Source organism: Penicillium manginii (assembly GCF_028828005.1).
Source record: "Penicillium manginii strain IBT 31320 chromosome Unknown utg000004l:1.0-7231830.0:1.0-7236170.0, whole genome shotgun sequence".
NCBI lineage: Eukaryota > Fungi > Ascomycota > Eurotiomycetes > Eurotiales > Aspergillaceae > Penicillium > Penicillium manginii.
In genome coordinates this window covers 2,654,147-2,667,293 of record NW_026643105.1, presented here as the reverse complement: position 1 = coordinate 2,667,293, position 13,147 = coordinate 2,654,147, and the positions used below count along the sequence as shown (strand labels likewise).

At 47.9% G+C, this 13,147-nt stretch overlaps 5 protein-coding genes across 5 annotated transcripts; 2 read left to right on the top strand and 3 right to left on the bottom strand.

The window, feature by feature from the left end:
• Positions 1 to 783: 783 nt before the first annotated feature.
• N7533_004723 (putative SNF2 family helicase) lies at positions 784 to 4,885 on the bottom strand (the record flags this gene model as incomplete). The annotated part of the gene is made up of 11 exons (XM_057101373.1): positions 784 to 1,020; positions 1,077 to 1,253; positions 1,310 to 2,280; positions 2,327 to 2,621; positions 2,666 to 2,753; positions 2,833 to 2,932; positions 2,988 to 3,145; positions 3,202 to 3,318; positions 3,373 to 3,545; positions 3,605 to 3,625; positions 3,680 to 4,885. 11 exons carry the CDS (start codon positions 4,883 to 4,885, stop codon positions 784 to 786), a joined length of 3,543 nt encoding a protein of 1,180 aa, XP_056961003.1.
• Positions 4,886 to 5,565: 680 nt separating this feature from the next.
• Positions 5,566 to 7,013, bottom strand: N7533_004722 (uncharacterized protein; the record flags this gene model as incomplete). Its single annotated transcript, XM_057101372.1, has 6 exons — positions 5,566 to 5,782; positions 5,838 to 5,992; positions 6,040 to 6,378; positions 6,432 to 6,581; positions 6,644 to 6,790; positions 6,870 to 7,013. 6 exons carry the CDS (start codon positions 7,011 to 7,013, stop codon positions 5,566 to 5,568), a joined length of 1,152 nt encoding a protein of 383 aa, XP_056961002.1.
• Positions 7,014 to 7,287: 274 nt separating this feature from the next.
• Positions 7,288 to 10,077, top strand: vp16 (tethering complex subunit VPS16; the record flags this gene model as incomplete). Its single annotated transcript, XM_057101371.1, has 6 exons — positions 7,288 to 7,432; positions 7,494 to 7,600; positions 7,658 to 7,786; positions 7,858 to 8,351; positions 8,400 to 9,765; positions 9,829 to 10,077. The coding sequence occupies 6 exons, from the start codon at positions 7,288 to 7,290 to the stop codon at positions 10,075 to 10,077; spliced, it is 2,490 nt and encodes an 829-aa protein (XP_056961001.1).
• Positions 10,078 to 10,121: 44 nt separating this feature from the next.
• On the bottom strand, positions 10,122 to 10,765 carry N7533_004720 (Alb1 domain-containing protein; the record flags this gene model as incomplete). The annotated part of the gene is made up of 3 exons (XM_057101370.1): positions 10,122 to 10,328; positions 10,398 to 10,681; positions 10,750 to 10,765. 3 exons carry the CDS (start codon positions 10,763 to 10,765, stop codon positions 10,122 to 10,124), a joined length of 507 nt encoding a protein of 168 aa, XP_056961000.1.
• Positions 10,766 to 11,057: 292 nt separating this feature from the next.
• Positions 11,058 to 13,137, top strand: N7533_004719 (ubiquitin-specific protease UBP1; the record flags this gene model as incomplete). Its single annotated transcript, XM_057101369.1, has 2 exons — positions 11,058 to 11,973; positions 12,065 to 13,137. The coding sequence occupies 2 exons, from the start codon at positions 11,058 to 11,060 to the stop codon at positions 13,135 to 13,137; spliced, it is 1,989 nt and encodes a 662-aa protein (XP_056960999.1).
• Between the last annotated feature and the right edge of the window lie 10 nt (positions 13,138 to 13,147).

Sequence of the window (13,147 nt, the reverse complement as noted above, 5' to 3'; positions counted from 1 at the left end):
ACCTAGGTAGGTACTAGTAGTTACTGGTTAGTAGTAGTAGTAGTAGTAGTAGTAGTAGTAGTAGTAGTAGTAGTAGTAGTAGTAGTAGTAGTAGTAGTAGTAGTAGTATACAAACTTAGGAAAATTACAACCACACCGATATAAGAGTTCAAGCGACCGTGTTTAAGCAGGAAAAGTATTCACAATTATTACCTAGGAGAACAATATTAGAAAGAGAGAGGGGGGGGGGGGAGCTTAAATATAGATTCAGGAGACGGCGGTCTACCTAGGCGGTTTGGAATTTCATAATTTCGTCCCCCTTGGCCGCTATCGGCTGCCATATGCTGGCCATATACACTGCTGGCTTACCTAGGTACTGCGAGTTGCACGCAGTAAAGTATTGTCTACTTGTAGAAACCTTGGAAACAGAAAAAGAATATGCAGAACGCAGTAACTAAAACAAATTAAAATGAAAGTGTGAAAATGCATTTTGAAAAAGATAAGAATATTTCAATGAATGAAGTAATTTAACTAACTGAATGTCAAATATCACCCACGCTTTATAATCAATTTGTTCAGTGGCACGAAAATTCCAATAAATCCACGGATGAACGACGCAAACGAACCTTAGGAACTCGCAGTGCCGGCAGATAGATGATAAGAAGAAAATTGAAACTCATTCTGAGTGCGAAATGCCGGATGAAAAGCAAAAAAAAGAATCAAACAACAATCAGAACTCGTTGAAAATGACTGCAATCTGCACTTCAATCCACCATGATGGGATCTTCCTTTTTCTGTCCACGTTCAAGGGGGGGTGATTAGATAGCCACCTCCTGGGACTCGTTGGATTTGTCCAAACCATTCTAGGAGCTGCTTATCTGTGTCGCGACCAGCGAGGACCTCTGGGCTAATCACTTCCTGGATTCGCTTCTTCTTGTCTTCCTGCATGTCAAGAAGCTTATCATCGATGGTGTCCTTGACGATGATCTTGACGTACTCGACTTCACGCTTTTGGCCGATGCGGAAGAGTCGACAATAGGCCTATTGATTGATTAGATGGGATGGGTCTCAGCGCCGGGTAGGATATGTTTGCTTACCTGCTCTTCAATAGCTTCGTTCCACCAGAGATCGACCAGAATGCATTTATTGGCTACCGATAAGTCGAGGCCGACGCCACCAGTCTTCAGCGATGCAATCATAACCTTGATGTCGGGGTCTTCGCGAAACTTTTGAATATTGTCGTTCCGTGCATGTATCGTCATTTTACCCGTAATCTGCTCCAGTTAGAACTTTGAAAATGCAACTTGTTGGGTTTTGAGTTGAGACTCACCTTGGTGTAGGCCCACTTCTCTGCTTTGCAGATCTGCTCCATCAATCTCGTTGTGTCGATGAATTGAGTGAATACAACAATTTTGACACTGTCGTCTTTGTTGATGAAGGATTGAATCAGTTCGCGAACTGCAGTGAGCTTGGCTCCAGGCGTGCTTTCCCCAATGATCGGAATCCAGTCCTCGGTGTAGTCATCTACTTCAGGGGTTTCATATTCTTCCTCATCACTGTCATAAAGAGCCCTCGTATGGAATACGCCGTATTTAGACTTGTGGACCTTGGATGACTTTCGTGAATGTCTCGTGATCCGCTTAATGCCATTGCGACTGGGCGTGTCATCTGGTGAGTCTTGACCTCCACTCTTTCGCTTCATTGGCGTTGAAAACGGCACAGGAGATGGTTGATGAGGGTCGATCTTATCAAATATGCCGCAATTTGTCGCCTCGGTAATGACCTTTTTGCAGCTGCAGCATTCCAGGGTTTCTGTGTCAGACTCGATATCACAAACTGCGAGAGAATTGAAGCATTCTTCACAGTATAGATGCAAGCATGACGTTAGTATGGCTCGCTGGGGCATGAATTGGCAATGCGGGCAGTGGAGTCTTCTCCGGCGCTCAACCCAGTTTCCGTCTTCATAGAGTCTTGTCATGAATCTTTCAAACTCGCCAGACATCTTCGTGTAATCGCCTTTTAGTTTCGAATTCCCCGCGAGGCCCGGATATTCGGTCATGAAGGGTGTCTCAGGAACGATAGGATTATCCTGGATAGTCAGGAACGATTGAAAAATCTGATTTGATGGATCGTCGGAATTGAGTTTGGCAAAGACTTTCATGTTGTCCATCAAATTGTCGTCATGGTTGACAGCATACTGGACGATGTCTTGGGCAGTGAGTACGTGACTGATGAACATGCGTAGCTTGAGGAACATTGTCAGAATGCAGTTCCATTGCAGAGATCCATTTTGGCAGAGCCCTTCGAAATAAAGTTATGTTAGCATCTGAATCTTCCTCGAAGTTACCCAAGGGTTTTGCTTTTGCTGTACTAGAAGCCTCCAAGATGGCCACCACGCAGTAGATGCGATCGATCATACTCGACTGAAACTTACTGTTGATTTTTGCAATGAACAAGTCTGTCAATGCCTTGTAGAGAAATGATTCTGCCTCGCAGAGATTCACTGCTATGACACGTTCCGTGATCTTGGGTATTTCAATGAGTGGGCGTCCCATGAACCGACTCTCGTGTGTTTTCCGATGCAGGATCGACCTCAGGATGTTGACCAGTCGCTTCCTGGATGCCAAAGATCCCTTATATAACTGGGTCAGAGATTGCCAGCCAGCCACGGCAATATTTGACTCACATCACAATAGCACTTCTTGAATATTTCAAAATCAGAACTGTTGGGAACGCCGAGGAAATTAAAGTAAGGGAACATTTCCTCAACGCAGCTAAAAAGAAAAGGCATAACACTGTAAGTATGCTATTCCAGAATATACTAGTAGCGATAAAAAACATTACCGTACTTACTTGTGTAGAGGAGTCCCACTGAGAATCCACGTGAAATGTCCGCTCAAAGCTCGCACAGCCATGGATGTATGCGAGCCTGGATTTTTGACGTAATGCCCTTCTATAACAAGATGTTAGAGTAGAGTGGTCAGAACTTTCAAGAAAGGTACGATTACCGTCAACCACAATTCTGTGCCATTTGACTTGGTGGAACATGCCTAGCTCGCGATCATAATGTTCATACCACCAGTCCATGATATCCTGAGGTGTTTTAAGTTGCTTTGGTGCCGTCGGCTTTGGATACGACTTCCGAATATCCTCGAAGGTGGCAATTCTGTTGCTGTTTCAGTAAAGTTTGATAAAAATGGGCCATGGAATTAGTTGTCTCACATCACATCAAAGTTGAGAATGCTATCAGGGTTCGAAAAGGCCGAAATCGTTCGACTGTCGTACTTGAAGGTGTCCCCGAAGATATCAAGATCGAAATGGAGTTTTATTTGTCGCATCCTGCTAGTGGATTAGTACCAGTCGCTGAAAATAATTTCTTATCGACAGCCTTACCAGTGATCAACAAGCTGGGAAGGCACAATGATGAGCGTCGGAGGCCTTTGCTCGTTTCGATCCCGGCGTCTGCCGTCCAGAATGTTGGCAAGGGCAGTGACCGTTTTCCCTAGCCCCATCACGTCACAGAGTAAGCCCCCGGATGGCGCCGTAGTTGATCTTTCCCGGTCACGCTAAAGAATGTCGCGAGAATATTAGTGCTTATCAAATCAAGACATGAGGATGAACTTACCATCCACCCTACAGCCATAACCTATTTGGAGTCAGCGTTAGAACATTGAAAGGATAGTTGATTAAATTTTCGAACCTGGTGATGGTAGAGACTTGATTTGAGGCCTTTGACCTTCCAACCTCCCTTCTCATCGCTCTTGGGCTTGTAGTCGAATTGTTTGATTGCCTCATTGATCCTAAACTTGTCCGACCGAGCTTCGGCTTGATCCTCAGTGGGAATACTGGCAACCATTTCCTCAAGAGCGACTTGTCTGTTTCGGCTAGTGAACCCAGGAGCAGCAGGCAATTCTGAGTTTATTCTAGCGCTCTCGATGATGTCGCTATGGACAAAAATGCTTTGAAGCTCTTTTTCCGAGAGTCTGGTCGTTCTTGTCTTCGATTGACGCTCCATTTCAGGAAAACGGGGGCTTGCTTGGGTGCCATCGAATCTGCGCTTTGCAGGTGTGAAAAGCTTGCAAAGTCCTATCTTCTTTGCCCGTTCCTGCTCCCTTTTCGACCGCTTGAGCCTAATTCTATTTGAAGGCTTTCTTTTCGGTGCAGCAGCCGAGTGCTTGACAGTTGCCTCTCTGTCTTTGGGTCCAGGGTCTAGAGTCTGGGTTTCTTTCTCTTCTGCATTCGGATTCTCTGCGTAGTCGCCAATTTCGTGACTCGGTGATAATTCGTGACCCGGAGACGCTTTGGTGGATTCTTTTAATTTGCAGAACAGCAGATTGTCGTCATTGTCGGAATCATCATCAAAGCCAAAGTCATAGCTGAGGTCCATATCTTTCTCAGATTCTTCCTCCGCGTCTTCCTCGCGGTCTTCCTCATTGACACCCGCCTCGCTAGATCCACTGCATTGGAGTGCCAATTGTTGTTTTTGGTTCTCCCTCTTGGCCCTTAGAAATTGAATTCGAGCTTCTGCTGAGAGATCTTCGGGGAATTTCAACTCCTCCTCGGGACCTTGAGAACTGGCTGCTGTGTTTTCACTGGGATCCCCTTTGACGTCAGAATCATCATCTGAGCCCTGGGTGTCCCGCAGAAGAAACTGAGCCCGGAAATTCTCAGTCTCTGGGCATAAACGAATTATTTCATTTTCAGGAGGCTGGGAGCTGCGTGAACCGTTCGCCTTGTATGGATCTTCGAAGATTCTTCTCTCATTTCTCTGGTGATTGTTGAACTCATGACAAGAGTTGCTTCTTCTGGAGCCGTCGGGTGTCTGCTGAATGAGCTTTCGATCTTGTCTCGGTGAATTGTTGACCGGAAGGTGCGATTCCGCACTAAGATTGTTGTCGCTGTCCATGGTATTTGCCTGTGAGGAGGAGAAATAGGGAGGCTTTTGGTCAATTCAGAAACTTGATGGGTGCATGCGTATAACTGGATGTAGATTGAGGGAACAAACCTTTTGAAGGAATGATGAAGACATCTGAGAGGACTGGAGGAGGTAATAGGTGTAGATGGGAAGATAGAAGGCAATATGGAAGTGGGTGAAGAAAAAAGGCAATATGGAGGAGGGAAAAGAAAGAAGTCGAGTAGGGAGCAGAGGAGGAGATATAAAAAGGGGCAGAGTGAGTGTGATGAAGAATTGTGTGAGTAGTATTGAGAGTTGAAGAGGTTCAAGATGTGGCGGAAGGTGGAACTTGGGAGTAGTGACAGTTGGAAGAGGTTCAAGACGCGAAGGATGGTGGAACTTCAGAGAGGTAGAGGAAGTAGTGGGATAGACATGGAATAAGTACCTTGTCAGGGTCCCATATATCTAGGATACAGCAGCTGATATCCCTACTACCCAGGTACCTATCTAGGTAGGTGGTAAGTTCTTAATCTTTGAGTAAGCCTTGGAATGAGATTCTGAAAATGATTGAGGTAATGCAAGCTACTACTAGTATGAGCACGTAGGTTTTGTGAATAGATATTTTTGAACTGACAAGCAAGGATATCGTTTCAATTGACTCGACGGGGTATAGGGAATCCAAAATTCAATGGTCATATCGGTGGCTCTAGGGCCAGAACGCCGTCCAAGATGGAGTCCGGAGTCACATCCATTAAAACATGAGATACAGCTCCCAGCTCACTGCCGTATTGGAGACTGCGATCGTCCTCTGGGTTTGCGACGATGATTCGATGGCGGAAGACCTTCCTCGCGGCCAGTGCCACAATCGATGGCGTGAGGTAATCAATACCGTGGACCGGAGCCAGAAATCTGAATCGGACAGTTAATGATAGATATCCCGGATGAAATGAAAGACATAATTTACTGTGCAAACCGAGCGAATTGGTTATTTGCTTTTGCAGAGACGCCGCCGGCAACAGCACGGCTGAGGCGCAGAAAGACAACTATATCCTGGATATATCGGACGACCTCCGCACTCGTGGTGACTGATTCACTCGCTTCTCGAAGATAGTCGATTTGCTTCAAGTCATTAGCAACACAAAGAAGTACCGGGGAGGAAATATTACTGTAGCATTGACTGTGGTACGTTTCCTCTTGGCCAGTATTGGATTATGAACAACGGAGGACACGGAGAGTTGGCCGTCAGAATACCATTCGCCTTCTTCCAGGAACACAAATCCATCTTCGGGAGCATGGAAGTGTGAAACCAAAAGGTGTTCGGTCTGTGATCTTGTATTAGAACGAGACCATGGGATTGGCTCGACGGGGAGGAGGAGGCTCACGAGATGTGTCTGTAAAGCGGGCTTGAGCTGATCAGATTCTCGGGCTACCAGTGGTATAAAGAGGAAGCTTTCTGGTGCACTGAGAGTTCCCATCTCGGTGACTAGCTTCCTCGTCCGCATCAACTATAGGTTTTATCAGTGTGGCCCGCTTCGACATTGTGATAAGGCAATGTTACCTGCAATGTCTGAACCTGGACATCATCCTCCACTATATTGAAGTTTTTTGCGATGACCACGTTCACCACGTTTGTTTCCCGTAAGGGGGTATTTGGGACTGGCGATTTGTTTCGATCACGACGGCCCATGTATGATGAGAGATTACTAGACTGTGACCCGTTAGTCCACGATCATATAAAGATATGAAAGACAAAATTCGTTGGCATCACACCGATTCTGTTTTCATTCGAAAGTATGATGGCCTCTCTTGGTTCCTGCGCGCGTCTGCAGTGAGAATATCATTGTAAAGTTCCCCAATGGAGGTTGCGGGGGTACAATCAACAATGCAGGATGATAGTTCAAATGTGTTGGAAGCTATCTGTAGAGTGTATTAGCCATTAGAGTCCAAAGAGATAAGAGCAACAAGAGACCAATGAAACAGGGAGTGGGAAATGTACTAAAACCAACTCTTTTGCAAGATCGTTGAGACAATTCCCCGTGGTCTCGATCAGACAATGCTCGCGACTGGCTAGACACAGAAAAAGGGCCACTTCAAGGTCCGAGAGCTGTCGAGCAATATCCTCCAAGCCGTGATCATCCATTTCTCAGCTCCATGAAGGTACCGAATGCCCTCGGTGAAATGTGATGGGGGTAATGACGAGTGGAGGGGAACAGACGGACATTTGAAGATGGCCTTGTTGCCTTACTGCCTCGACACCTGACTGTGGGGGCTACAAACAGCTACCACTTTAGGACTAGCGCATACACCCGCCTTGGCTGAGTTCCGTCTGGCCCTCCGTTCGTCAACGTCAACACGGGGGGAATGGATTGACGGTTTGTTCAAAGGCCATCGTCTGTGACACAAATCGGCCAGAAATGGCTCCTTCAAACCCCTTAGCCAACTGGGAAAAACTCGGTGACAGTTTCTATCGCAAAATTCCGGTCTACGATGCCGTGTTCGATGAAGAGGTCGAACTAGAGAACTACATCGTTGCGGGCGCTCCGTATGGAGGAGCAATAGGTACGACTTGAGCGGCTCCTGTGGTTAAGGGCGGTGCACACTAATGACAGTTTTGATACAGCTCTATATCGTGATGATAACAAGCCGTTCAGGTTACGCGACTCCCAGGCATTGCGGTCGGGTATCGACATTTACTCATGCTCAGGCAAACTGATCAATCAAATTAATGTACTTGTGTCTTTATTTCGAGTTCCTCAAGTATATCGGAAATTAATTGGTGCTTAGTGGGACCAAACCACCATTCGAGGGCTTGGATGGTCCGATAAAGAAGAGCTCCTCGTTGTTGCTGAAGATGGCACGGTCCGTCGTTACTTTGGGCTAGATGGCGAGTTCACATCTTTCTCGCTAGGCAATGTGAGTTTATTTCCAAAGATGATGATGCTCCTATTTCTCATGAGAAATTGCAAATCACTGACGGTATGCAGGGTGCAGAGGAGTACGGGGTGAGGAGCTGCCAATTCTGGGCCTCCGGTTTGGTGGCATTGCTGTCTAATAATCAGCTGATCTCTGTCTCAAAATACGATGAGCCACGCCCGCGACTTCTCGCCCCCTGTCCAGAGGGCGAGGTCTCTTCTTGGGCGCTAAGCCCACCCGCGCATACTCTCTCACGCTCGGTTGAGGTTCTGCTAGCTGTTGATAAAACAGTCTATCTCGTTGATTCAAATGAAGCAGAAGATAAAATCCTGCAGGACGGGCCATTCAAGCTTGTCAGCGTATCGCCGTCCGGACGTTTTGTGGCACTTTTCACTGGAGAGGGGAGATTGTGGGTCGTCAGTGTCGACTTCCAGAACAAACTCTGCGAGTACGACTCCAAATCCCGAGTTGTCCCCAGCTCCATGGATTGGTGTGGGGATGATGCCGTGGTTCTTGCCTGGGAAGATGAGATCCATTTGGTTGGCCCCAGTGGAGCCGCGTCCAAGTAAGTAAACAGATACTTGATATTCTAGTCCTTGCTAATGGCCGTTAGGTTTTACTATGATGCCCGAGTCCATGTCATACCGGAATTCGATGGTGTTCGCCTAATAACGAACGACACATGTGAATTCTTGCACAAAGTCACAGACGTGACAGAGAATATCTTCAAGCTAGGGTCTTCTACCCCAGCATCGGTACTTCTCGATTCCGTCGAGCAACTAGAGAAGATGTCACCAAAGGCCGATGAACACATACAAGGCATCAAATCAGACCTTCCTGATGCGGTAGATACCTGCATCAAGGCAGCAGGCCATGAGTTTGATGTCCATTGGCAGAAACGTCTCTTAAAGGCTGCTTCGTTTGGGAAGTCAGATCTTGTGCTTTACAACAGTGATGAATTCGTCGCAATGACCGAAAAGCTTCGCGTTCTGATCGCTGTCCGTGATTTTAAAGTCGGATTACCGCTTTCATATGAACAATATCTGCGCTTAACCCCTGAAGGCCTTATCGAACGACTCATAAGCCGCCATGAGTACATGCTAGCAATTCGCGTCTCTGAATATCTTGAAATACCCGCAGATCGCATCTATGTTCACTGGGCAAGCCAGAAGGTCCGGGTATCCACAGTGGATGACGAAGCCGTATGCAAACTCATTGTCCAAAGACTGGAAGGAAAGCCAGGAATCTCTTTCGAAACAATCGCACAAACAGCCTACGACGAAGGGCGAACACACCTGGCTACTAAGCTGCTTGACTACGAACCTCGTGCTGGTAAGCAGGTACCCCTGTTGTTGAGTATGGAAGAGGACGAGGTAGCACTGGATAAGGCGATTGAAAGTGGCGATGACGACCTGGTAAACTACGTTCTTTTGCAATTGAAGAGTAAGTTACCTCTCGCCAGCTTTTTCCGCACGATCAACAGCCGCCCCATGGCATCTGCATTGGTTGAGACCGCTGCCCGAGATGAAGATACAGAACTTCTCAAAGATCTCTTCTATCAAGATGATCGACCTATCGATGGCTCGAATGTCTTGCTGTCGGAAGCCCTTAGGGAAACCGAGCCAGAGCGCAAAACCGAGAAACTTCACCTAGCAGCACGTTTACTATCCGACTCAAAGGACCCAACGGTGGTGCTACAGCAGAAACTTGTTTCCGAGGCCTCCCAACTCTTAAAAGCTCAAGAATCTTTGGACAAAGACCTTGCAGACCGCGCTGAATTCCTCGGTCTCAGCCTGAATGAGACGGTCTATCGACTATTCCGAGCGGGCTACGGTAAACGAGCGCATAAGATGCAATCCGAATTTAAGATGCCAGAAAAGACCTACTGGTGGCTACGATTAAGAGCACTGGTCGCGAAAAGGGACTGGGGCGAATTGGAAGAAATCGCAAAGGCGAAGAAGTCCCCAATTGGATGGGAGGTAAGATATGATTGGCATGCAAAGTCGTGATTATCTGACACTGTACTAATATAAAAACCGCAGCCCTTTTATAACGAGGTTCTCGGTGCAGGAAACACAAAGTTGGCATCCGTGTTTGTCCCGAAATGCACAACTCTAAAACCTGCCGAGCGGATTGAAATGTGGGTGAAGTGTGGAATGATCATCAAAGCAGGAGAAGAGGCACAAAAAGCCAAGGACTTGGGGACCCTTGAAGCCCTTCGAACCAAAGCTTCTGGGCCGGCGTCCGCAGAGATCGAACGTATGATCAACCAGCTCAGGCCAAGGAAATAATGGGTAAGAGGCGTCGGCATAGTTTTTTGGGAGGCGTATCATGTTCAAGTGATTTCATCATCTTCGTCAACCGGGGCAGGGTCCGCATCCTCCAGCTCTACTGGGGCTGCAAAAACATTTGCCTTGGGTTTTTGCTGGGGCTTGTCTTCGGTCATGGCGTCGTCGTCTTCATCGTCGTCGTCTTCATCGTCATCGTCTTGCTGGAGAGCTGCAAATGCGGATGCAGTGCGGTTGGTGTCCTCCCACTCAGACTGGAACATTCTGTGTCAGTCACCGCGAAGGCTTCATACAATAGATTTTCAATATTAGAGGAATCATACACTTCTTGTTTTGATGGCCTTCGCTCGGACAATGCTTTTAGATCTCTTGATTTGCAGCTGGTCAGAGACTGCCTCGGCTCTCTCCATTCCCTTCTGCTGTCTCAAACGCTGTGCCCTTGTAATCTTGCTGTTACTCTTCTTCTTTTTCGAAACGCCGGCATTTGCACGATCGGCCAAGAGGGAAGGTCGTGAAGTAGTGGGGGAATCGGCTCGTGGTAAGGCGGCTATGGATTTGTCCTCCGGGGTGGCAGCCCGCCTCGCCGCGCGTTTGTTTTGGCCAACGACTAGTTGGGTGTTAGAGACATATAGACTCTGGAATACAAAGATAAGATAGAGGAACGGTGTGACTCACGTCTATTCTTCGCCATGGTGGGATGTGTTTTGAAAAGATCAAGTCTCTCCCACCCTGCTGAAAATGTGTGTGGAGAACCACTATCGATAAAAAAAAGTTTACGGTGGGCGCGATGAACCTAAAGCGCAGTCCCAGAACCAAAATATACTTGGGAAGTACAAGACAAACGCAATGTCACTTGCCTTCTCCGCTCCACCTTCCTACAAAGCCTCCCTTTACCCTCTAGTGGGCCGGTCAACTACATCCTGCTAGTCCATGCCTGACACGCATCTGTACTACCGCAGCTCTCTCAACATACCCTTTCCGCCATGAACGCTCAAGGGAGAGCTGACATCTTCTCGAACGGCCCCATCTATTACGCAAGCTCGAGCAGCCACGATGCGACATCTGCTACAGCACTGCAGAACCACCAGACTTTAGCATACACCTTTGTCGGTCTCGTCTCTATTTATCTACTTGCGGACCATTTTGGCTTCGCTCCAGTGTCCCTCATCCAGTTTCTTTGGAACATCTTGGTCTACATAACGCCCTCGCGCATCCTTGTCGCATTAGACTCCCGAATGTCGCCGTCCGATTCCGACCCCTCCAACCCCTCGCAAATGACCTTCCACGCCAAAAGCGAATCCATGCAACGTATTCTCGGCCTCGACAGCACTTCCTTCCCTTCTTTTCCTCGTCCCAGGTCGCTTTCCGGTATTGGCAGCGTTTTCTTGGGCAACAGCAGAGATGCCACTCCTTCGGGGCTGGGAAACTGGGATAACTCCTGCTATCAAAATAGCACAATTCAGGGACTGGCCTCTTTGAAGTCTTTCTCGAACTTTCTCAAGCGAAATGTCGATGAATTGGCGGAGAAGAGCCCACTGTCAACGCACCAAGCACTGCAAAGTATTATCGAGCTTTTGAATAGCGCATCGAACTCCGGAAACAAGTTATGGATCCCATCGGAACTGAAGTCAATGAGCAGTTGGCAACAACAAGACGCCCAGGAATACTTTTCGAAACTGGTCGACCAAATCGACATCGAGATTCGACAGGCTTCAAAAGGACAAACAAGGAACATGGGGCTTAAGATGGCTGGGCCGGAGGAAAACATTCTTGGTGGCAATACACATGAGTCAACGACCGACGACGACTGCTCTATAGCGGCTTCGACACACGAGGCGGCCCTTTTTCGCAATCCCCTTGAAGGTCTACTCGCTCAACGAGTCGGGTGTACCAAGTGTGGTTGGACAGAGGGCCTATCTCTAATTCCATTCAACTGCCTCACTGTGCCGTTGGGGGGGTAAATATGAATACGACGTGGACGAATGTTTAGATCACTACACCGCATTGGAGGAAATTGAAGGCGTGGAGTGTGCCAAATGTACGCTCCTGCGTGCTCAACAGCAATTGAATAACCTCTTGGGTGATATTTCCGAAGTTGACAAGTTTGCGGACAAGTCCACGTCGCCTGGCTTGTCAGACGCCGTCCGAACTTCCGCCCAAACAAGACTCGAGGCCGTCAATGCCGCCCTGGAGGCAGACGATTTCGCCGAGAAGACGCTCACGGAAAAATGCCATATTCCCTCAAAAAACCGGGTCACTTCCACAAAGTCTCGACAAGCGGTCATTGCTCGAGCCCCAGAATCTCTCATTGTCCATATCAACCGAAGCCTGTTTGACGAGACGACCTATTTACTCAAGAAGAACTACGCAGGCGTCAATTTCCCCAGGATCATGGATCTCAATCAGTGGTGTCTTGGCGTTCGACCGACCGAAGAATCCGGAGATTCCCATGAGAAATGGATTACGGACCCCTCCCAGTCAATGCTCCCTCGTGCAGGTGAAGTAATTGACATTCCAAGCAGACGATACGAGCTCAGAGCCATCATCACACATTATGGTCGACATGAAAACGGGCATTACATCTGCTACCGCAAGTACCCCACGGCAGTTTTCCCAGCACCTGTCCCAGACGAAGTTCTACAGGCCGAAGGCGACAAGGAGAAACCGGAACGCTGGTATCGACTCAGCGATGACGATGTCCAAATGGTGAGCGAAGGCCATGTGATGTCACAGGGTGGTGCGTTCATGCTTTTCTACGAAGCGATCAAGGACAGCCTGTCCGAATGCTCCGAGGAGGCGGTTGATCCTGAAACCGTTCAGTTTGACCCAGCGGAGTCGCTATCCAATTTCACCATGTCTGAAGACATGTCCACGGCATCTACAATCACGGATGCGGATTCTAGCACATCACGCGCAACTAGCGTTTCTGCCTCGGATAATCCTTTGCTTGCTGATACAATCAAGCTTTCGACTCCACCTTTGAAAACAGAAGAGGCGGTCGATGTGAATATTCAGAACACCCCTGATTCACTTACCTCCCCATCTATCGTCAGCGCGACCTGATCCACTTCCT